The 24,493-nt window shown below is 41.5% G+C and overlaps 1 protein-coding gene across 20 annotated transcripts in view; it reads right to left on the bottom strand.

The window, feature by feature from the left end:
* Positions 1–24,493, bottom strand: part of NCOR1 (nuclear receptor corepressor 1) — a 154,621-nt gene that overhangs the window by 24,789 nt on the left and 105,339 nt on the right. For 15 of the 20 annotated variants that reach the window (XM_032319728.1, XM_032319729.1, XM_032319743.1 and 12 more), the window contains 12 exons: positions 23,237–23,432; positions 17,542–17,715; positions 16,639–16,799; positions 11,435–11,555; positions 11,236–11,337; positions 10,807–10,907; positions 8,207–8,375; positions 6,070–6,210; positions 4,750–4,833; positions 3,814–4,070; positions 2,895–3,255; positions 466–693 (listed from right to left, as the gene is read on the bottom strand). In XM_032319728.1, coding sequence (XP_032175619.1) covers positions 466–693; positions 2,895–3,255; positions 3,814–4,070; positions 4,750–4,833; positions 6,070–6,210; positions 8,207–8,375; positions 10,807–10,907; positions 11,236–11,337; positions 11,435–11,555; positions 16,639–16,799; positions 17,542–17,715; positions 23,237–23,432 — 2,095 coding nt within the window. The remainder of the gene's footprint in view (positions 1–465; positions 694–2,894; positions 3,256–3,813; positions 4,071–4,749; positions 4,834–6,069; positions 6,211–8,206; positions 8,376–10,806; positions 10,908–11,235; positions 11,338–11,434; positions 11,556–16,638; positions 16,800–17,541; positions 17,716–23,236; positions 23,433–24,493) is intronic. The other 5 variants (XM_032319742.1, XM_032319744.1, XM_032319745.1 and 2 more) reach the window with 1 other exon arrangement.

Genomic DNA, 24,493 nt, shown 5'->3' with positions numbered 1-24,493 from the left:
TGTCAAATAAATAAATAAAATCATAAAAAAAAAATTCTAGCTTCACTTAAAAAAAGGAAACCTGAAAGGAAATGTATCACTTATGTAACAAAGACAAGGAGAGATTTCATTAGTAGACCCTGACCGTACATCAGAACACTGGGAAATTAATATCTACATGGTAAATTTAATCTTTAAAGTATGTCTGTATTATTTAAAAATAATTCTCCACACTGACCCACTTTTGCAATCAGCTTAACCGAATGCCGTACTTATTTTTTCCCTCAGTTCTCTAATGGGTGCTAGTAATATTCTGTTTCTTAATTTTGAACTGGTAGCATGAGGGTGTGTAGTGTGTGTGAGTTCAGTGGGCTGCACACTAATGATATATGTAACAGTCTGCATGTTACACTTTAATAAACAGTCTGGAAGGTCACACAGGAACATTCCTTCTTTGCCATAATCATAACCCCACCCTGTGCTTACCAGGATCCAGAGCCCTGTGAAACGGCATGGCGGGATCCAAGTGTGTGGGCAGATGGCTCCGATAAACCTCGCCTGTGGCGCTGCCCCTGTGGTGGGGATCAAATGGACTGTGGCTGACGACGGGGTCTACACCAGGTACCGGAGACTTCGCTGGTATACTTTCCCTCTGGGTGGGGGTCAGGGTCGATTTTCTTTCATGATTGGTAGACTTGCTAGAGGAAATCGTAACTGGGGGAAAAAAGCCAAAGCCACAACTTAAGAAACTTGGGAAGGAAGATTTTACAGCTGACCCTTGAACAGCACAGGGGTTAGAGGCGTTTACCCCTCCACATGGTCAAAAACCCCACGTGTAATCTTTGACTCGCCTGAAACAGCCTACTATTGACCCAGAAGACTTCCCGAGAACAGAAACAGTCAATTAGCTCCTGTTTTGTATGTTACATATATTATATCCTCTATGCTTGTAATAAAGTAAGCTAAAGGAAAGAAGATGTTACAAAAACTGTAAGAGAGGGTTGCCTGGGTGGCTCAGCAGGTTGAGCATCCAACTTTTGATTTTAGATCAGGTCATGATCTCAGAGTTGGGAGATCGAACTCAGCACTGGGCTCCATGCTCAGTGGGGAATCTGCTTCTCTCTCTCTCTCTCCCCTGCTCTGTCCCCTCCCCTGCTCATGTGTGCTCTAAGAATAAATAAATCTTTAAAAAAAAAAAGGAAAGAAAAAGAAAAACTGTAAGAGAAAAATACATCTATAGCACTGTACTATATTTATAAAATATAGCAACAACAAAAACCCACTTTAAGTTCCACTTAAGTTCTAACAAGTGTTGGTCAAGGGTCCACTGTATTCATCCACTTCTCCCCCAACCAAGTACAGACTGTATTTATACACCAAACGTTTAACATTCAATCTTGTAAAACACGTGACTGGGAAGAACTAGCAACTTCTGAGACTTAAAGATTACCACCTTGCGATCACAATTCCAACATCTTATCACTTAACGCTAAGATTAAAAATGAAGTTCAACACTCCTCTTTAAATCCCGTTATAAAAGATTTCGTTTTCTGCAGGACTTGAACATTCCAAATTCTTCCTGACCCCCACATACCAAGTCACAGTTCCCTCTCTTTGCCTGTGCTGCCCCCTCCCTGCTGCTTGCCAGTCACCATGTGATGCTGGGTTTCCTTGCCCAGGACTTCCGTAAAGCCTTTCTTGTGAGCTCACCAGTATCAACCACCTCCCTACCTCAGCCTCTTTTTAAACAATGTGGTTCAGAAGTTATCAGATCACCCCCCAGAGAACAGCATATCTCCACACATACTGGCCATCCTCCTCCACGGCTGTAACAACTGCAGTAACACACAGAACAGAAGCGTTACCATTTTAAAGGGTACAGCTCGGGGGCATTAATGAACTCAGGGCTGGGCAGTCACCACCAGCACCTCATTATTGATATTCGGGTGACATCAGCTTGGCCACAATTACACACATCTGCTGGACAAAACCAAGCAATCATTCGGGTCTACAGCACCCCCTTCTAAGCCCCAGGGTGCTCAAACACGGGGGGCCTTCTCTCTCAGCAGGGCAATTCTCCTTCAGAACCTGAGTCCGGGCCTCTGCGTTCACCATCCCACCTCCTGGCCGGCACTTCGCTTTGCTCGTACCCCTGCCTGCTGTCATGGCGTCCAGCTAGGACCCTGCCGTGAGCCTGTAATCAGTACGGACTCCTGTAACGCTGGACAGGCGGAGTGGGGACGCTGTCAAGGGCCACAGGCAGCTTTGGGTACGACCTGGTAAAACTCAACGCCTCTCCGCTGACTCCCGGACCTGCAGTAGCGGAAGGCTGGGGCCGCAGGGCGTGACACTGACAACAGCAACGGCAGCAATGACAGCTCACATGTACAGTGCCAGGCGCCACCCACACCCTCTGAGTCCTTCAAACACCTGACCTCATGTGACCATCCCAATGGTCCAGTGAGGTAAGTCTTAATACTGTTCCCATTTTACAGATAAGCAAACTAAGGCCTAGGACAGTGAAGTAATTCGTCCAAGGTCCTGCAGCAGAAGAACCTTAATGTGAGTCAGGAAGTCTTGCTCCAGGGCCTGCGCTTCCAACCGCCACAGCAGACTGAGGCCATACAACAGTCAATGCCGGCTTCCAGAACAGCCGGTAGGGTTAGCTGGAAGGGCACTCTCAGCATGCACTTACTCTAGAGCATTTCTGGATGCCAGCACCACTGGCACTTGTTAAAACAGCGGGTATTTTACCTACAGTCATCCCTGCTTTCCGTGCGGCAGCAGGCCCTCCAGGCCTCGTGGCCAACCAAAGCAAACAATCTGACCACTGAACTTTTCTGACACTGACTTTTTGCCAGAGCTGGGAAAGTGGCAATGAGAATGAGCAAAGGACGACAGAAGAGTTACCGTACCATCAGACGTTCTGCTCATCATAGGCGAGCCTCTGGACATGGTGTTCTGGTAACTCACGGGGGTCCGCCGGGCGCTGCTGTCCTCGTAAAGTCCTGGGCTCAGCTGTGCCTTGGGAGCCTCATGAAGCGCTGACCGGAGGACGGAGGGGCCAGAGCTCACCACCGACGTGTGTCGGGAACGCACCGGCTCGCCTGCTTTCACGTCCTCGTATTTTCCGCGCTCTACCACCTTTATGTTCTCCGGCACAATTTCCAGGGGAGGCATTCCCCGGGGGAGTTTGTTGGGCCCGGTGATTAAGGATTTGACATTGTGTTTGATGGCAGATTGCCCTGAGTTGCTGTCAAACTTTATCGGTGTACCCTAGAAGAAAAGAAACAAACATGATCAGGAGCTCGAGGCATCTGCAGAGCCTGCCATCTCCGGTCAGCTCGGCCCACGGCAGTGGTAATTTGCTTCAGTAATCTCTACTCTCTGCCTGGATGTCTCAGCCACACGCTCACAAATCCAGAGCTGCGCACTTTCTCACAATACACCAAGAAAACAAGTCATGAATCATACATACAACCTTCACATTCACTTCCAAAAGCTCTGACATCATAAGAACTACTTATAATTATTAAGTCATGCTCTTTCTTTTTTTTTTTTTTTAAAAGATTTTATTTTATTTATTTGACAGAGAACACAAGTAGCAGAGAGGCAGGCAGAGAGAGAGAGAGAGAGAGAAGCAGGCTCTGCACTGAGCAGAGAGCCCGATGCGGGGCTCGATCCCAGGGTCCTGGGATCATGACCTGGGCCGAAGGCAGAGGCTTCAACCTGCTGAGCCACCCAGGCGCCCCAAGTCATGCTTTTTCTAAAATGGTCCATGAATATCACAGTCTGAGGGGGAACGGCTGATGAAAAGCAGCCTGACACAGTTACCTGGGAGATGGAACCCTCGATTATTGGCCTTGTGCTCTGGACCACTTCTGGAGTTTTTCGGCTTTCCTGAGTTAAAATATCTTGCCGTGGAATCTCATGAATGGAACGCCCCATTTCTTTGATGGTGGTAATGCCGTCATATGGTTTTCCTTTGGTAATGGCACCTTCGAATGCTCGTATGGGAGGACTCTCCCTTTTAATCTGTTTGGGATATTTAAGACCGTCTTCGAAGCTGTCCGTTGTCGCTCTTGGTGTGCCTTCAAGAAAGAATTCAAGAAACATGCTTATTAAAATAATGCCAATGGTTGCATAACAATGTGACTGAGCTATACACTGGGAAATTGTTAAAAGAGGGGCGCCTGGGGTGGCTCAGTGGGTAAGCCTCTGCCTTCCACTCAGGTCATGATCTCAAGGTCCTGGGATCGAGCCCTGCATGGGCTCTCTGCTCAGCAGGAAGTCTGCCTCCCCACTCTCTCTGCCTACTTGTGATCTCTTTCTCTGTGTCAAATAAATAAAAAAAATCTTTTAAAAAAATTTGTCAAAACATTAAATGCTGATACATATTTTTCTTCTATTTAAAAAAATTAATACCTTATCATCTTGTAGTTTCTAATTATTTTCTGCTTACAACACATCCTTAAATAAATATTCATAAGTCATCATTTTTTTTGGGTGGTTCAAGATTTGATACACTGTTCACCACAATCAGAGAATGGTTCTTACATAATGAAGATAGTCTCTATATTCAAAGATTAGGCAACCATCATCTTCAAATTATACAGCTCAGAAACAGAAGAGTTAAAATCAAGATTTAAGTATCTAATATTTCAAAAGGGAAAATAGTTGAAAAGCAGGTTTCATACACTGCAAATTAATGTCAAACTACTCTACAATGAGGCAGTCATGAAAAAAAGCCAAAACAAGCAAAAAGTTTACCCTGCATTATGGAACCAGACAGCACAGTCCTTTCTTTGAGGTCGGAATGAGGGCTCCCCCTGGGTAATGCTCGGCATATCAGCCCTTTCAAGACAAGAAAGCAATTCAAATATTAAACACAATGTCAATGTCAATTCAATGTACTTTATACTGACCTTAGAGTACGTACTTTTTGATAAAAGCTCTACGGAGAAAGAAATATCATCTTAAATTTGTGAACTATTCAGAAGGGTATCATGGAAAAAATAAAAGTTGGAAGTACCCAATATGACATAATTGTTCCTTTTTAAACATTTTCCTGAAGAGAAAATAGCCACAGAAGACATCTATTATAAATCAAGAAGGAAAAACACTTTCAAAACTACATCTAAAATCCAATGCTTCTTTCTCAAGGTAAGAGGACACACAGAGGGGTTGAGAATCACTGTCTGGCTCTGAAACCTCTCTGAGAAAGGGAAAACACAAAGGATGGGTACCTCAAAAACAGGTAAAATACGTAAATGAAAATATGCAAGTCATACGCGATTACCCTAAGGTAAAGGTAAAGGGAAGTGGGATTTTTTTTTTTTTTTTAAACTGGAGAAAATCCAGCTCTTAGAAAATTACATAGGACTTCTGAGATTGAAGAACCCTTACCTGTGTTTAGTATTTCACTTAGATTGACATTAAACAGTTGAAGCAGGTTAAGACTTAAAGAAAGTGAGTCATTAACAAAATAAAACTATGGATATGATGTAGTGATTGCTTATTGCGTGGTCAGCACAAGTTGGGACACCTGTCTAGAGTCCTCATATCATAACTATGGTCCCTGAATTTACACTCGCCCAGTGAACTTCACCAGCAAACAGTGCGGCCAGAGTTCAAATACAGGTCTTTGTTCTGTTACACCGCTTTAGCTGCCTCACAACAAAAGCAAAGTTCTCAGACTGACTTTTACATTTTTCAACTCACTTAACCCTAGCAGAATAGTCTACAAATTACATGAGCATTCTACTAGTTACCTATGATATGACCAATAATGTTTAATTTTTACTTCCTGCCACTGTCATGTACTTGCTTTATAGGCAGATATGAATATAAATTTAAACATATTAATAAGCTCATATTACGACAGTGTTTTAACATATTTCATCATATTACATATTATTAATATAATGATATATTGATACAGGTTTCATTTATATAGTAATATGAATACAAATTTATAATAGTAATATGAATATAAATTTCGTAACAGAGATTGAACACAACCTAACCCAACCAAGCAAATTTGCTGTACAAAATTAAATGTATCTAAATAAAGCACTGGAAACACTTTACCCTCCAATGGGGCTGACACAGGAGACTCCCTCATTGACAACCCTTGCTTTATATTTCCTTCTACTGATTCATAGCTTCTTTTTAAACTGATTTCGTGAGCTGTTCTTGGACTCCTTGTGCCTTCTCGGGCATTCTTAATATCTGCAGAACATAGAAATAAGAATTACTCAGACAAAACCCAAAGCCTCCTCTACAATAAATCAGTTATCTTAGTTTCATAGTCTTATCTTATAAAAAACAATATAAAAGCCAGCCAACCTACAACATAGTACTGTATAGATGATATTTATGGAGTTTTTTTCATTAATTAAAATGTAACTGAGTGCCAGGCATAAGTAAGCTAGGCTTGCAGATAAGGTTAACAAATTAAGTCCCTTCCTTCATGAAACTTACCAGTCACGATGGATACCAATAAAGTACTAGGAAACTGATGTACAGCATAGTCAGTACTATGAAAAGAGAGGTACGAATGTGCTATGAGAACGCTAGAAAGGAAACCTAACAATTAAAAGGCCCCGATAAGGCTGCTACAAGAAGTAATGTGTAAACGGAGAACCAAGATGCTTAAGTCAGAGGTAAGGGAGGAAGAGGGAGTACAGGCACACGGACGCCAAGGTGAGACAAAGTGTGGGGCATTGAAAGGACTTGCTTGGGCTCAGTGCCTGGTCAGTGAGGAGAGTGGCGCTGAAGGCAGACTGCACGGGAAGGCAGTGCCGGAGGCCGAGGGAAAAGCGGGAAGGGAACACTTGGGGAGAGGAGCAGGGAGCAGATCACGGAGGGGGATCGAGCCAAGGTAAGGGGCTTACACTGATCTTAAAGCAATGAAGAGTCAAGCAGGAAGTGACAAGAGACAGTTCTGAATACAGGTTATGACCAAAGGTGGGGAGACCAGGGGGAGCTGCCCAGTTATCCAGATGAAGGATGACGGGGGCAGTGGGGAGTACAGAGAAATGGATGGATGGCAGAGAACTCAGAAAAGAGAACAGGAACAGCTTAGTGACTGACTGGATGTGGAGAGAGAACAAAGTGTCGAGGATGACATCTACATTTCTGGCTTCGGCAATGTATGTTACTTTCTTCCTCCAGAAGCAAGATGTAAATCAGCATATGCCAGAAATGTTAAAACAAGAAAGGAGGAAGGAAATAAGAAAGTTACCATGTGTTTTGCATCAGGCACTCTGTGCTCACATACCTTACATCTTTGTATTCAAAAAGAAAGATAAACCATGACTAATGACTCCGCAGATCACAAAAACAGTTGCAAACAGGAACTCATATCCAGTCCCTCACTTGGCTTTTTTTTTTTTTAAACCATAACTGAGTCATTCTTGTAACATCAGTGAGAAAATATAACCTAAGAATACATCTAAAGAAAATGCTCACACACAGACATTAAAATAATTTAAATTAAGAATTTAAATTCAGCATGCCTGGGTGGCTCAGTCGTTAAGCGTCTGCCTTCGGCTCAGGGCATGATCCCAGGGTCCTGGGATCGAGCCCCACATCGGGCTCCCTGCTTCGCCCTCTCCCAGTCCCCCTCTCCCCCTCCCCCTGCTTGTGTTCCCTCTCTTGCTGTGTCTCTGCCAAATAAATAAATAGAATCTTTAAAAAAAAAAATAAAAAAGAATTTACATTCAATACTCTTTCCAGGATTATTAGATTATTATCTACTTCCTAATTCTCGGGGAGGCCTGGGTGGGTCAGTGGTTAAGCATCTGCCTTTGGCTCAGGTCATGATTGAGCTCTGCATCAGGCTCAGAGGGAAGCCTGCTTCTCTTCCTGCCTCTGCCTCTCCCAGACTTGTGCTTGCTCTCTTGCGCGCCCTCTCTCTCACAAATAATAAACAAAATCTTAAAAATAAAGAAAAAAAAAAAGAAAAGTGATTCTATTGAAGTTAAAGATTCTTTTCTTAGGCTAAATCCACTGGCCATGGTTGATATTAGCTATCACTCACAGAACCATGTACTACAGGCTCTGCACTATTTATCATTTTCATTGACCATCTCAGTTAAATTTTCACAAAAACTTCCACAAGAAGGGAGAATGAACTCCCCCCAAACAAGTATGTGGGGAACCAGAGCCCATGTTTCCAATCCCTAATACAGTACTGGGTTCCGAGTACAGACATCAAACTTACTGTCGTAGGATAAGATGTGTCCACTTTTGCCTTCATAAATAACATGACCTTTTGATGTGGCCTCCTCTCTGCCTTTCTCAGGACTGCTCTCCTCAATGGGCATTCTAGAAATGGATCCCTTCACCAACGCCTCAGTTGGTATGCCGGCCTGTGACAGTGCTGGGGTACCCTGCCATCAAATCAAACACAAACATTCAGGTTTAGAGACACGAGATGCTCAGAAAACTTAACCTACCACACTGAGAGTCGGATCCACCCATCTTCAAAGAAGAAAGGACAAAGACACAAGAGAACCCAGACATTAAGTTTCTGTAAACATAAAGAAATACTGTAACTTTGTCCTTGAGCCCTGCCCCACAAAACTTAAAATGTGGACAGGTGTAGGAGTCAAACGAACTTTCTTCCCCACCTTGAAGTCAAGCCTCTTAGCTCTCAGGGGGAAAAAAAAAAAAAAAAAAAAAAGAAAAAAAAAACTTGTCTTAAAAGGCCGAGAAATCATTTAAGTGTAATATGTTTTTTCAAAACGTCTAATGAAAATAAGACAATAAATTAAGTTTTAAATTTAGAATACCGCAACCTCCTCTCACATGGTGATAAGAGGAAAAAAGAACTTGCAGTTCCCAAACTGTCTACTGGGTTTGACCTCTGGTCACCAGTGGGGGAGGGGGAGGGGGAAGTATGAACGACAAAACTCAAGATGACCCCATCCTGTGCTATGGATTCAGTTTAGATCACATGGTCAGAATATTCGCCACCACTGATCAGTCCTGAGTCACCTACAGGCACAGTTCTCCCTGACCCCTCCGTTAAGCAGTAAACCCTTCCTTCCACAGAAATCATTCACGGAACCTACTGGGTACGGACTTTGTACAAGTGAGCTGCTTGGGTTGGGATGGGAGTGGTGGGCCCAGACACAGCCCACTCACATCTGGCATTTCCAAAACCCTCGTGAGGACAATCTGAAACCACACACTCAGTGCAGGAAGAATGACAAGAACAGAACATTTTACTTGTCCAGCCATTCAGTGGGCTGGGCAGTAAATATCCGGAAATCCTTAACACCCACTGCAGAAGGGCTCACTTGGTGTGTGGATGGACTGGGCTGGAAATGAAAAGAGAAGAGCCTAGCCTCCCTTCATCCACTTCATTCTGTCTTCCTGCCCACAGCCTGGTTACTAGAGTGAAAATGAATGAGAAAAGGGAATACACATAAGGCATTTTTTCCCCTTCTGCCTCTAATATTAAAGTGTTTGCTTGTTTTGAAAACTAGTTTCAGGATGTATACTTTGGTGAAATGTAGGAGAGATGTGCAGAGTTCACATGTAACTCTCTAGGTCACTAGGCCATACACTCCCGTAAACCAGGTCCTGTTAAAACAGAGACCCTGATTCATAAGTTGGAAGTGGGAACTAAAATTTCTGCATTAACCTAACAAGGTCTCAAGCAATGCTGATCCCTGGGATACAGACTACACTTGACCAGCAAGGCCCCAGGGCACAGTTCTCAGATGGGCCCACAGCAGACCCACTAGAGGGCGGGAAACACAGCCTGCTGGGCCTGCCCCCCCACAGATGAGACTCAGGAAGTCTGGGCTGGGGCCTGACCATTTACAGGCCTAATGGTGCTGGCCCGGGAGCCACAACTTTAGCCACTGGCCTAGGAAACAAGGTTCAACATGCAAAAACCACAGGATTCTGTTTACAATGATTTCCCAAAAGAATTTTCTTTACCAGATCTACAGTAATAAGGAAGCTAAGGACTGTTACACTTCCAACTGAAATCAACGTCAAACGGAGGACAAGAAGGAACTTTTCTTAATCAAAACTGGCAATTTATTGAGCTTGAAACTGGAAGAAGAGATCTGACTTTTGGTGCTTCTATCAATGCCACCCGTATCTTCGAGTTTAGCATGAGACCCTAGCCACGTGGCTTACATGCTGGGACTGCAGACCTTCTTTTTCACAAGAGGCAAAAGCGAGCAATAATTTTTAATGATTTTTTTTTTTCCATTTCTATTTGAGCTGCACACATGGTAAAAGCTTTTGCGGGGTATGGGGGGAGGGTGTGGGGGGGGGTGGGGGGAAGGTGTGTGCGTGTGTGTGTGTGTGCGCGCGCACACCTGGGTGGCTCAGTCGTTAAGCATCTGCTTTGGCTCAGGTCATGATCTTGGGGTCCTGGGATGGAGCCCGGCATCAGGTCCCCTGCTTAGCAGGGAGCCTGCTTCTCCCTCTCCCACTCCCCCTGCTTGTGTTCCCTGTCATGCTCTCTCTGTCAAATAAATAAATAAAATCTTTAAAAAAAAAAAAAAAGCCTTGCCAGGAAGACAGAGCTGCATCAACTTGTTTCTTCTGCCAATCTGCAAAACACTGACCTTTTCAAATGACCCACAGAACAGATAATACAGCTGGTGGTCAAAATGATCACATTAATGTCCTTCTGCAAACAATTTACGGATCTGGGTTTATTACCACTGAGACCCAATTCTGCAATCCAGACAAGGAGCAACTTAACCACAGAGCCATACTGCTGGAACCGCTGGAGCTCTTGAGACCTGACATCATTAGCTACTGTCCAGCGCATCAGGAATGATCACAACTAACCTGAGTGATGGAGCCCCGCAGGGACGGGATGCCTTCCATGGAAATTTTGCTGGTTGGCGTTCCCCGAGTTATACTTCCTTCTTGAATGGCTCCCGTGGTACCTGAATGAAAGCAAAATGATGAGTAAGTTACAGCTTCTACCACCGCAAACAAACAAAACTCAGCCCCTACTTGAAGAGGGATAAGAGAAGGAAACAGCAGTATAAGAAGAATATCTGTTTTACTGAAATGCACTTTCAAAATATTACAATTATTAAAAAGGATTGCTAAAACATGAAATTTCAAAATCCTGAATTATTTTTAGACAGAAGGAAAAATTTAGAATGTAAAGGCTCTAATTTAAAAACCCAACATTAAAACGTATTAATGACTTTTAATACATTTATTGGGAACAAAAGTTTAATATTTCTGCCAAACAGCGTAGTTTACCTCTGACCACTCCTTCGTGTTGTGCCCTGACCAAGAGACCTTCAGGCTGCGAGTTTTGGCTTCGGGGAGAAAATTCTTCCTGCTTGATGTAGGGCACAGTAGCTATGGACCAAAGCGAGAGAAAAAGAAGAGATCAAGTGTTGAGTTACCGCCCATGATGCCACAAGTGCAGGAACCTTTTGAGTATTTACTCACTGACCTGATTTGGCAGATTCCTGCTGCCGCGGCAGTCCAAGAGAGATAGAGCCCACTGAGGGCTTAGCTGCTTCTGGAGTGTAGGAAGTCTGATTATGAGATGTCAAATAAGTGCCAGGTGTTCCCTAAAAATAATTTTAGAAGACTAAAATAACATTGTCTTTTCACAAGGTCAACAATAAACATATGTTCATGTGTCTGCTTATAAGAATTTACACCCCCATTGCCCAAAATTAAGGACAAGTACTGGAAAAGCAAGAAAATCCTAATAGATTGATTAAAAATATTTTTAAAGGGAGCAAGAGGTCTTCTGAAATAGCCATAAATTTCACATAATTAATATTAGGTAACAAATTACATAAACAAAGCACTTAACAGTATACTCAAAATGTAAGCTACTATTATTAACAATATTTATTCTTCAAAAAACTGCTATAGGACAGTGACAATAAAAACAGCAGAGTAGGGACTTCTGAAAACTTTCCTCCATAAAAGCAACCAGAAAACCAGCAAAAATGGTAAAAATCAACCTTTCAATTTGGAAATTAACTGAAGGCTTATGGAAATCTGTGTGTGTTTGTTCAAGAAGACTAACAAAATCTACGTAAGAAGAGTGAGTTTTGTGGCATCTGAACTTGTTCTATCTCCTCTCCCATATGCTCCCACCAAGCTCACTGGTAGCCCTGAAAATCAACAGTCATCGATTATGCTGAAAACCATCAGCCTGGCAGCCACCAGAGGGGAAAGAAGAGGGTTTGGAGATCCTTAAAAGCATCACTCCCAGATAACGGTCATTATTTGACTTGTCTGATGGTTCCCTGGAAGACCCATTTGCAAGGCTGTCCTTTTCGGACCTGTGGGGAAGAAGGTGCATGCTTGTCAAAAACAATCAGCGTCAAATGCTTTAACTTCGTCACTGCCTGAGGCAACACTCAGGCAACAGCAGGGTAAGCAAAAACCTTTAAAAGGAAAAGCTAAGGGGCGCCTGGGTGGCTCAGTGGGTTAAGCCGCTGCCTTCGGCTCAGGTCATGATCTCAGAGTCCTGGGATCGAGTCCCGCGTCGGGCTCTCTGCTCAGCAGAGAGCCTGCTTCCCTCTCTCTCTCTCTCTCTCTCTGGCTGCCTCTCCGTCTACTTGTGATTTCTCTCTGTCAAATTAATAAATAAAATCTTAAAAAAAAAAAAAAAAAGGAAAAGCTAAAAAATGAGATGTTCAAAGGAGGTTTGAGCATGTTCCTAGCAATCGAAGGCCACGTGAATATGCGAGGCTGTACAGATGCCTAGGAGAGATAAGAGAAGGCCTGAAGTTCTCAACTCTGGTGGGCCGTAAAGCTCTGTGAAAGTAGGAAGTGAAGACTAAGGCAGAGTTGCCAGCAGCCTGGCTGAAGGCTGAAGGTGTGCCCCAACACACACAAAGAGCCACTCGGCAAAGACTGGGACACGTAAACATTCCGGCCACAAAGTCTGTCAAGCCTTAGCTGGCCAGCAGGTAGAGACAGCAACGACCGCACATGTCACAGAACACAGACTTCACAGTTAGTTCTTTAGAAAGCAAGCATCAACAAAACAAAACCAACAACAGCAGACCCTCCCAAGAGAGGAGAATCTGATTGCCTCAGCTGCCACCTTATGCAGAATGTCCAGTTTTTAACCAAAAATTGTAACAAAGAAGAAAGCATGACCCACACATGGGGGGAAAAATGCACTGAATGAAAATTGTCCCTGGGCTTTAGACTTGCCAGAAAAAGACCATTATATCATTTATCGGTTATCATAAATATGTTCAAACTACAGGGAATCATGTCTAAAGCATTAAATGAAAGTATGAAAATGATGTTTCCCCATACAAAGAATAAAAGAAATCATAAAAAAAAGAACCGTGCAGAAATTCTGAAGTTAAAAAGTACAAACACTGGAAGAAAATAAAAAAAAAAAACCAAACTCTCAGCAAAAAAAGAAAATAAGGAAGCCTTTTCAATCTGATGGAAGGCACCTATGAAAAGGCTAGAGTTAACATACCTACCAGGAAGATACTGAATGCCTCCCTCCTAAAATGGGCAATAAGGAAAGCATATCCTTTACCACTTATGTTAAAGATTGTACTATGGGGCACCTGGGTGGCTCAGTTGGTTAAACATCTGACTCTTGATTTCAGCTTAGGTCATTATCTCAGGGTTGTGGGATCAAGCCCCACACTGGGCTGATGGCCCACATCAGGCTCCTAGCTCTTTGCTCGGCCGGGAGCCTACTTAAGATTTGCTCTCTCCCTCTTCCCCCTCCCTCCCTGTTCTTTCTCTCAAATAAGTATCTTTATCTCAAATAAATCTTTAAAAAGAAAATAAACACAGTACTAAAAGTTCTATCTTAGCCAGTTCAATATAACAAGGAAAAGAAAAGGCACTAGGACTGGAAAGGAAGAGGTAAAACTACCTTGATTTGCAGATGACATGCTCACACAGAAAATCCTAAGAAATCTACTTTCTTTCCAAAAAAACAAAAACAAAACAAGAAGCAAATAAGTAAACGCTGCAGGAGATAAAGTGAAGATCGAAAGAGTCAACTTTTTTTTATATACCTGTAAGAACTGGAAAATGAAATTTAAAAAAATAATATTTATATAAACATAAATACATCTAACAAAACATCTACAGTGAAAACTATGAAATATTGTTGAGATAAAGACCTAAATTAATGGAAATATAAACATGTTCATGGATTACAAAAGACTCAATGTTCTTAAGATCATTTCTAGGGCACCTGGGTGGCTCAGTTGGTTAAGCAACTGCTTTCGGCTCAGGTCATGGTCCCAGATCTCGAGACAGAGTCCCGAATCGGGCTCCCAGCTCCGGAAGCAGGGGGTGCTTCCCCCCTCAACCCTGATCTTCTCCCCTCTCATGGTCTCTCTCAAACAAATAAATAAAATCTTTAAAAGAAAAAAAAGACCTTCCTTTCCAACCCAAAATAATCTATAGATTTAATGTAATCTTTTACCATAATCCCAGCAGAATTTTTGTTAGAAGCTGACATTGCATTTATCATTTGTACGGAAACGCCAAAGTCATAGAAGAGCCAAAGTGATCTTAAAAAGTAAAAGCCCTTGGGGCGCCTGGATGGCTCAGTGGGTTAAAGCCTCTGCCTTCTGCTCAGGTCGTGATCGCAGGGTCCTGGGATCGAGCCCCGCATCGGACTCTCCACTCAGTTGGGAGCCTGCTTCCTCCTCTCTCTCTCTCTGCCTGCCTCTCTGCCTACTTGTGATCGCTGTCTGTCAAATAAATAAAATAAAATATTTAATTAAAAAAAAAAAAAAAGTAAAAGCCCTTACAGGACTCCTACCACATGATTTCAAGACTTACCTTAAAGCTACAATAATCAAAACTATGGTGCTAACAAAACTATGGGCAAGTAGATCAACTGAACAGAACAGATAGTCCAGAGAGAGACTGAACACAGAGCCAAATCATTTCTGAAGAAGGCACTGAACTGATCAAATGGAGAAAGAAAAGGCTTTTTAACTGGTGTTACTGGAACTGCAAACCCAAAAGGATAAATGAACGCTGATCCTGACCTCAGGCTGCACACAAAACTTAATTTCACGTGACCACCGACCTACACGTAAAAGCCCAAACTATAAACCTTTAAGAAGAAAACACAAGAATATCCCCACAACCATGAAGCAAAGATTTCTTAGAGAATGAGAAAAAATTTACATAAACATTTCATCAAAATTTAAAATTTCTGTTCATCAAAACATACCAGTAACAAAACACACAAGCCACAGAAAAGAGAAAATATTTTAATATATAACTGAGACCTTTCATCCACAATACGTAAAGAACTTCTGTAATCAAGAACCAAAAAAAACAATAAAAACAGATAATGACAGTCAATTTGCCATCAAATGTATAAATGACCATAAGCATACAAAACAGTGCTCAACCTCATTTGCTACCAGGGAAATGCAAACTAAATGCCACAATGAAATATGACAAAAATAAAAAAGACTGGGCGCCTGGGTGGCTCAGTGGGTTAAGCCACTGCCTTCGGCTCAGGTCATGATCTCGGGGTCCTGGGATCGAGTCCCACATCGGGCTCTCTGCTCAGCAGGGGGCCTGCTTCCCTCTTTCTCTCTCTCTGCCTGCCTCTCCATCTACTTGTGATTTCTGTCAAATAAATAAATAAAATCTTTAAAAAATAAAAATAAAAAAAAAATAAAAAAGACTGCCAAGAGCAAATGAAGCAACATGAAGGCTTACGTTTCAGGTGGCAGTGGACCCACTGTGGGAAATTATGAAGTAAAACACACATATTATCGAACAAGTGCTCTCTCCGGGGGTTGATTACACAGGAGAAATAAAAACAAATGTCTATAAGGAGCCAGTAGGAGAACGTTTGTGCCTGCTTTGTTCACTACAACCAAAAGCCCAAAACAGCTCTGGCTTCCACTAATGAAAACGTGGTTAACAAACCGGCATGTGTTCCCACAGCGCAGCAGTATTCAGCAATAAAAAAGAAGAAAACTACTGATTATACAAAACCTGTATGAATCCCTACAGCCATTACGCTAAGTTCAAGAGGACAGACACAGAAGAGTACACACTATTTGAGATCATTTATATGAAACGCAAAACTGATCTGTGCCAACAGGAAGCGAACCAGTGGCTGCTTCAGGCAGAAGGCGCTAAGAGAACCTTCGGAAGTGATGCGATGGTTCATCAGCCGACAGGACAGTGCTTCTCGCTGGTCACGCACATCAGTCAAAACTTCTCAACCATTAAGATAAGATCGTATTTAGATATATGTTATGGATGTTGATAGCAATGCACCAAAGGAGAAAAAAGAAAGTTATAATGGCCAAAGTCAGAATGAACTGGGGCTTATCAATCAAGCACAATTTAATATTTAGAGCCTTTCAACAGTCAACACATACTCTAGTACTTGAAAAAACTCCTCTAGGATCTAGGCTAACTGAACCTCAGAGCACAGAAGTGCCCAAGTCAAGCCAGATGGTGTGCCACGGGCACTGAGTTTGGGCACCCAACTCACACAAACTTCCTGTGTGCGGCATGGAAGATGATGACTGCCGTGTTTTTTGGTCATCATCTTTTCACACACAGACGGATTTTTATTTCTGACATATTAGTGACAAAAAGGGAGAACTTTCACCAAAGCAATAATCAACAGAAATTTCCTGGGCAGGGAAGGCATTTTACCTGTGAGATGGAGCCTCCCAGGATAAAAGATGGTTTCTCTGAAGCCACTGTGGTTTTGGATGATGGGATGAGAGGCGGAGGTGGCCTGGTGGGTCGAGTTGTGGGAAGGCGAACCGCTTCAGGGAGGTTCGTTATCACTTGATGTGGAGCAGGCTGCAGGACTTTTAAGGGGAGGGGAAAAAAAATGATATAAAATCTTCAGTTTCGTAGTTTGCAACACTCTATCTCAGTCATTCCTGAATTTTTATATCACACATTGAATTTTAAGTTGCAAGATGAGGCTGAGGAGGAACACTTCTATTTTGAATTTCTCTTTCAACTTGAATTAAACCCATATACATATTCAGGTCACACATGGTATTTGTGAGGTTGAAATATTCAACTCCCTGTCAAACCAGAGCTTTCAAGCTGATGTTCATTTCAAATGATCTCTGCTGAGCACAGGCAAGTGACTGTCTTTCATAATCTCTGTCTCGCCGTCCCTCGCTGGACCTGCTTTTTAGGGGCAGCTCATGGTACCACTGGGGAGAAGGTGCACACACGGCCGACCGCCAGCTGCACGCCTCTCTACATCATGCATACTTAAGAGAGACATTTACTGACTCTGGCTCTCACAGACCGGGATTTCTTGTGTCAGGGAGGGAACCTAAAGATTTTCTCGAAGTATATGGACTCTTGAAAGCCAGTCAGTGTCACGGTACGCATGTGGGAACAAAATTCCCCGGGGGCCCAGTGAATCTCAACTGAACAGAACAGACGATGGGATGCAGAGAAACAAGAAAATAATTCTGAAACAGGAAGGACGTGTCTGGGAAAGGCAGTTCATTCACGAGATCACACCCCCCATGTCTCGCACCTGCAGGGAGATGGCCAGCAGCCACTGCGCAGAGCAACGATATTTACCTGGAGGGACACTAGAGCGGGCTGCACTCATACCAGGCTGCAGAGCGGCTTTACTGGCTTCTCTCGGAGAGAGCCTACACGGTGAGGCTGACCTTGCTGCGGTATTGTGCATCTGTGTTTCCTGCTCTAGGGCACGTCTGACCTCAGCATAAGGCATATAGGCGACTGATTTTCCTATGAAAGTTAAAGTTATCAAAGTAAGGGAAGAACCCCAAATTAAAATAGTAAGTGTGAAAGGACTAAGCCCACACCATCCAGGGGCAGATCTGACTATATACTAATATTAAAATCTAAAATTCCTTGGCGGGAGAGGAGGGAACCCACCCACAGAGAGGTTTAAAAACCCTATACATCTATATCTTCTGTGTACGCACCATCACTATGACCTAATAAAACCCTCAAATATTCAATTATGATTTTTCCCTTTAAAGGACAAAGAACTTCTCTTTCTCTTTCTTAGGAAAACCAGGTGTTTTCACATGTAATAAAGATCACAACAGGTAAACATCAGATTATCCAGCCATTTGGTGAATTCAAGTCTTGCTTGAATCAGTCATAGCTCTGAGATTTTCAACTCTTCAATTTAGCCCGTTGAAACCCACCACTTAATATTCAGAGAAATTAAAATTAAATTTAATTAAAATTAAATTTTTGACACAGATCAAACTAACCCAAAAAACCTACACAAGCTCATAAACTGGGAATTTTACTACCATAATGCTAATAAAAATTACTTCATATAATTTACCTCCACATAAAGCATAAAACAACTTTGAGCATTTAAAGGTATCAGATATGCAGTCACATTAAGACTTAAAAATACATATAATTATATATATATATATATATATTTCCTTTTTAAAATGAAATTGACTTTGTAATTTTGAAAAATCAGAAAAGTACAAAGGAAAATGAAAATCATCTGTAACCCAAACCATTTAGATGTGGGCTATTTTAATGTCTCCCAAAACAAATTCCCACTCATTTTATTATTCTTTTGCTTACCTAGTCTTACATTTATTCTTCCAGATAAATCAAATTTAAAATAATTCTCCAAACAAAATGTCATTGGAATTTTCATTAGACTTGCATTAAATTTATGAATACAGGAGACCTGATGCTCTATTAATAATGAGCTTTCTGGGGAATCTAGTCTTTTTCATATAGCTCTTATTTACATTTCCTGCTAAAAATTATTTATAGGTACTTTACATTTTCTTGCTAGGAAAGCCATCTTTTTTTTTTTTTTTTAATTTTTATTTATTTGACAGACAGAGATCACAAGTAGGCAGAGAGGCAGGCAGAGAGAGAGAGGAGGAAGCAGGCTCCCTGCTGAGCAGAGAGCCCGATTCGGGGCTCGATCCCAGGATCCTGGGATCATGACCTGAGCCGAAGGCAGAGGCTTTAACCCACTGAGCCACCCAGGCGCCCCTAGGAAAGCCATCTTTTTCAATGCGTGAGTTTACTTGTATAAATGATTATTGCAGAGCTACAGGAAAGAAAGATGTGGATTTCTGCAGACCATTTTTTTCTGAGAGACTTAATGAGCTTTCCTTTTTGTTCTAATCACTTTTCAGTTGATTCTTACAGGCTTTCTAGGCAGATTTCTTATCCTGTGAACGAAGATTCGTTTTCTCCCTTCAAATAGCTACTTCTATCTTTGTTTCTTTTTTTCTTTACTGCACTACAGTAAGTAGTAGTTGGAACCTGACAGTTTCTCTAGCATTTCACTATTAAGTGGAAGATGGCATAAAGAGTTCTCCAGGGGCGCCTGGGTGGCTCAGTGGGTTATAGCCTCTGCCTTCGGCTCGGGTCACGGTCGCAGGGTCCTGGGATTGAGCCCACATCGGGCTCTCTGCTCAGCAGGGAGCCTGCTTCCTCCTCTCTCTCTGCCTGCCTCTGATCTCTATCTGTCAAATAAATATATAAAATCTTAAAAAAAAAAGAGTTCTCCAGCTTACTGAGGTATTTTTAAAAACCAGAAACCAAAAAATAAAATTAAAAATTAAAAATTAAAAAAAAAAAACCAGAAACAATTCTAGTAATACTAGCTAACACTGTACTCTGTGCAGAGCACTGTGAATTACATGAATTATCTCACTGAGCCCTCATGACCAATGAGATTATTAACACCATATCACAGATGAGGAAACTGACACTTAAAAGAATCACACTGTCTTGCCACAAAGGTCTGCTATCAGAGCCTAAGTCTGACTCTGTTCTCAAAACCACATGGCAAAATAAAACAAAACAAAACAAAAAAGTAAATAGAAAAAAAATTTTTTAAACCCCACATGGCAATGTCTCCCTGAAGCACTGAGTGTTGAATTTCAGATGCTTCTGGGGTATCCATCAAGATGATGGTACTCCACGGGGTTCCTGGTTGGCCTCAGTGGGTTAAGCGTCTACCTTTGGCTCAGGTTATGATCTCAGGGTCCTGTGATCGAGCCCTACATTGGGCTCTCTCTGCTCAGCAGGGAATCTGCTCCCCACCCACCCCTGCTCTCTCTGCCTGCCTCTCTGCATGCTTGTGATCTCTGTCAAATAAATAAATAAAATCTTTAGCAAAAAAGAAGAAAAGATGATGGTACTCTTCCCTTCTTAGACATAGTAATATAATGAATTAGATTAAGTGTTCCAATGCTGTGCAGATTTATAAAAGAAACCAATTTAAAAAAAGAAAATCATGTCTTCCTTTCTAGATAATTTAACATGGTAAAATTATTATAAATTCTGTGTGACTGTTTTACCATTTCCAGTAAGTTTCTAATAATGTGGAAACTGTCTTATCAAGGTAGTATTAAAGAAAAAGCAGAAAAAAAAAAGAAAAGAAAAAGAAATTTAGATGGTTCTAAATACAGGTATTTAAACCATCATGTACTCAGGCTGAAGAAAATAAACAAGAAAATAAACAGATTAAATTTAGTTGCAGAGAAGGACTAACTCCTAATTGGACTGAACTGATTCTGTTAAACCTGAACTGGAAGTTCAATTCTAACTCTCCCTACGTGTGTACATTTGAGTTCCCTCACTCCAGGGAGAAGGCTTCACACTGAAGTACGGGTTACCTTGTGTTAATGCTCCTGGAAAGTGAAAACAACTGTTCTCTCAGGTTTTTCCTAAGTGTTTCTACAGATGCAAAGGCTTATGCCACTTAGTAAGGGTACACCTAGAGTAACTGTGCCACTCGATAGCATTACGATGCAATCAAACAGATGCTGCCTGTTACTCTCTAAACAAGACCATCAAGCGAAAAGTCAAAACGATGTCCTAATTCAAGTGAACTATGCCAGTCTGGCGATGGTTTACAGGTAAATAAACATTCTCACTGTATTTAACATTCTATAAACTGTTCTATGATGTTTTACTGGAAACATTTGTATCAAACATTATGCATATAAGTAATATAAGTGGAAGTATATACTTATACAAGGGAGATGTGTTAAGTATAAGGGAAATAATCCTTTCCACTGAACTATGGATAGCTACAAATTCAGGAGAGTCTTCAGGCACTCGGTTAAATAACTATACAAACATACTACATGAGCTAAAACAAAACTTAACCTTGAGATAAAATGTAAACCACCCCAGTTTCTATAGTCACCTTGAATCAAACTGATGTCATATTAATAAACATCTCAGTATGACTTAAACGAAAAATATAATTACAGTATGGTTTTAAGACCACTGCATTTGATTAAAAATTAGGATACTACTCTGATCTAAACCACATGGATTAATGTGACTGACCACAGAGAAATGCAGTTCATTGTTTAGAGTCTCAGAATTTGGGATCTAGCCTGATTTAGTCTCTCCAGCTTCCAAATACAACCCAACTCATAAAGTAGATTAAGAAAAGATACTGAGGTCTTACAATAACCATATGATACGCATATTATAGAATGATCCAGATATTATTAACTAAATAATGTTCAGCTTTAGCATGACTCTGGCAAATACCATTTGAATGTCACTTTTTTCTAGGTTTTAGTTCTTCTCTCAACACTTACTCTAAATCATTTATGTAAGGAATGCATCAATAGACTTTTAAATTACTCTATAATTTATCATTCTCATCATGACAGATTTTCTCATAATTGGACTGCTCAAAAGACAAACACTTCTGCTAAGTCCATTTATACTCCATTTAATTTATTCCTTCAACATGTAATTACTGAGTACACACTGCGTCAATTACCGAGTTAGCAACTGAGAATTCTCCCTGTGCAATATACTAAAAGCTCCCAAACCATCAGTGTTTTTACCTTCATTCAGGAAATATTCATTTGGCACCTATGATACACCCAGCCTTGCTGGGTATTACTACTCTGGTTCACATTTTTACTAGCATAAGATTTATACTTAAAACACCAGCAATTTTATATTTAAAACTCTAACATAGGAGGTTCAGGGTGCCATATAACTAATAACTCATTACTGGTGAAACGGGGGTGGGCGGGGTGTCGCACTGAGAAGGTGGTGGTGGTCAAGATCCGTTAAGTAACACAGTTCTGATTTTATATTAAACAGCCCTTGAAATGCATGACATTCTACAGCTAATTGTTCTTACTTATCTGTGTAAGGCACTGCAAAGAGTCTTTTGAATCATTACCAAAAAACCTAAAGCATAGTAAGGAAGACCTTAATAGTCTTATATTCTAAGCATATTGTAGCATAAGTCAACTATCAACCAGAACACGTGTTCCATTTCTTAACCATGCCAGAAGAATGTATTACAATTGAGAAATCATCCCCCGCCCACAACCTTTTTAAAGAAACTGAGCTTATCATGCACAACTAAAAAGAAAATGCATATGGGTGCCTGGCTGGCTCAGCGGGTGGAGCATGGGAGTCTTGACCTCAGGGATGTGGATTCAAGGCCTATGTTGGGTGTAGAGATTACTTAAAAACAAAAAAAAGCTTAAAAAAAAAAAAAAAAGCATGCACAACTCGAATCTGTCACCTGAAATAACAATAGTGACATAACAATGATAACTGTACCTTTGTGGTATCTATTATACTACGTATGCACTGTACACTATTATTATAAATTGCATATGTATTACATATAATATTACGTAAAGAATAATGCTGAGCCATGTGTTACAAATGAATGCTAATTCTTTCTTATGGGTCGTAATCTCAGTAAGATGGAAATAGAGAGACAGATAAACAGATCTGTAACTTACACTTTACAGATGAGAGAACTAAAAGTCCGAAAGTTTCGGGACTTGTCCTTGGGCACACAAGTGGTGAAGGCTGGGGTGAGGGGTGAGTCAGGGTGCAACCGGCACAATACACAACGTTGTCTCCCATCATATCAATGAGAATGAGTATTACCCTGTGGTTACATGTGATTTACTGGGAGGACAGAATAACAATTCTCCCTTACTCTGAAAACTCAGGCGAATGGAGCACAAAGCATGGCTTTTACAGTCTTTCAGCAGAGAGATAAAAATACCAGAAAACTTGTATCAACAAAAACCATTACAATGTTGCTGTTGCCTATGAGTAGTCAATAATACTAACATTCCTCGGAAGTTTAACGGAGGTCAGGTTAAAGGAGTTCGGTGCTGGGGACAAGAAGAATTAATCAACAGACATGCAGATAAACTACAAAGCACAAAGGACACTACTCAGGAGTATAGTTTTGTTTCCCTTCAGAGAAACGCTTTGAGGGGATAGTTCTACCCACCTTCCCACTCTCTGTTTGGACTCTTGGCGGCGCCACAGGGACTGGTGGAACTCCTGCATTCCAGATCTATCTGCTCTTGCCTCTGCCGCTGTTCTTCCAGGAGGGCGGATTCGTGCATTGCTTTAATGTGTCGCTGGTAGAGGGCATAGCCACTCACTGGGGTTCCAATCGGTATATTACATGGGGTACAGGAAACCTACAGGAAGAAAAAAAATCTAAATACGCCAATGACCGACATAACATTGAGACCCTCTGTTGCAAATAATGCTTATTTCTGTAACATACTGGTTGATGGGATTTTTGCCATTTTTTGGTCAAACTAATCTTCAAGTATGAAATACTTCAAGTGCTGAATATTTACTTTCAGAATACAATATAAATCACGTAAGTTGTGATAAGAGAGATCTAAATCAGGAATTAAAACACTGCAGTCTGCTTTTAACTTCCGATGGTTTAACCCCTGGTGGCTCAGCCCTGACACCTAGCCCTCCCCTCTAGGTTCTCTAAGTATGCACACCACTTCTGCGCACTGAAATGCCATCTATATGTTAATGGCTCATCAATTTCTATTTGTAAGACTTTTACTCCAAGTCCCATACTCACAGCACGGCCACCTAACACCTCCACGCAGGTATCTCAAAGCACCTCTAAACTAGCATTTAACGGAACTGTTCATTTCCTACATTCAATGCTTCTTCAGTTACCTCCGTCTTAGAAAATGGAACCTTAACAGCTGAGACCAGAAACCCGGCAGACAACCTTGACTGATTCGCCTCACCTCCCACAACCAACTCACTAACACAAACAGGACGGGTGTTGAATGTTGAATGTTACCTCTTCGGACAGGCCATCCCTAACCGTCCCTCCCCTTTCTCCTCCTTAAGGCAGCCCTGTTTCTTTCTTTCAGGGAACACAGACAGCGCTTACAATAGCACAATTCACAATAATATGGCTGTTTTGTTTATTTTCTGTCTCTCTCATTTCAGGAAGGAAAGAACCCAACCTGTTTGGTTCAATACTAAATAAACAGCCTCTAACACAGTCCATTACTTCATGAATACAAAAAATTCTGGGGAAGAGTACAGATCTGAGTTTTTTAGAACCTATTATCTAAATAAAGACTTCCACAGTGTTTTTGACACTATAAGTAGAATTTTTCACTGAGCCCAAAACATACACAGAATTTTCTTGCCTTTGTGCTTTGGCTTGTATGTAAACATGGCTCTTCCTCCTTTTGCTATAAAGCCAAATGAACTG

The sequence above is a fragment of the Mustela erminea genome, chromosome 18 (genome assembly GCF_009829155.1).
Source record: "Mustela erminea isolate mMusErm1 chromosome 18, mMusErm1.Pri, whole genome shotgun sequence".
NCBI classification, from domain to species: Eukaryota; Metazoa; Chordata; class Mammalia; order Carnivora; family Mustelidae; genus Mustela; species Mustela erminea.
This window is presented reverse-complemented; position numbering and strand designations above follow the sequence as displayed.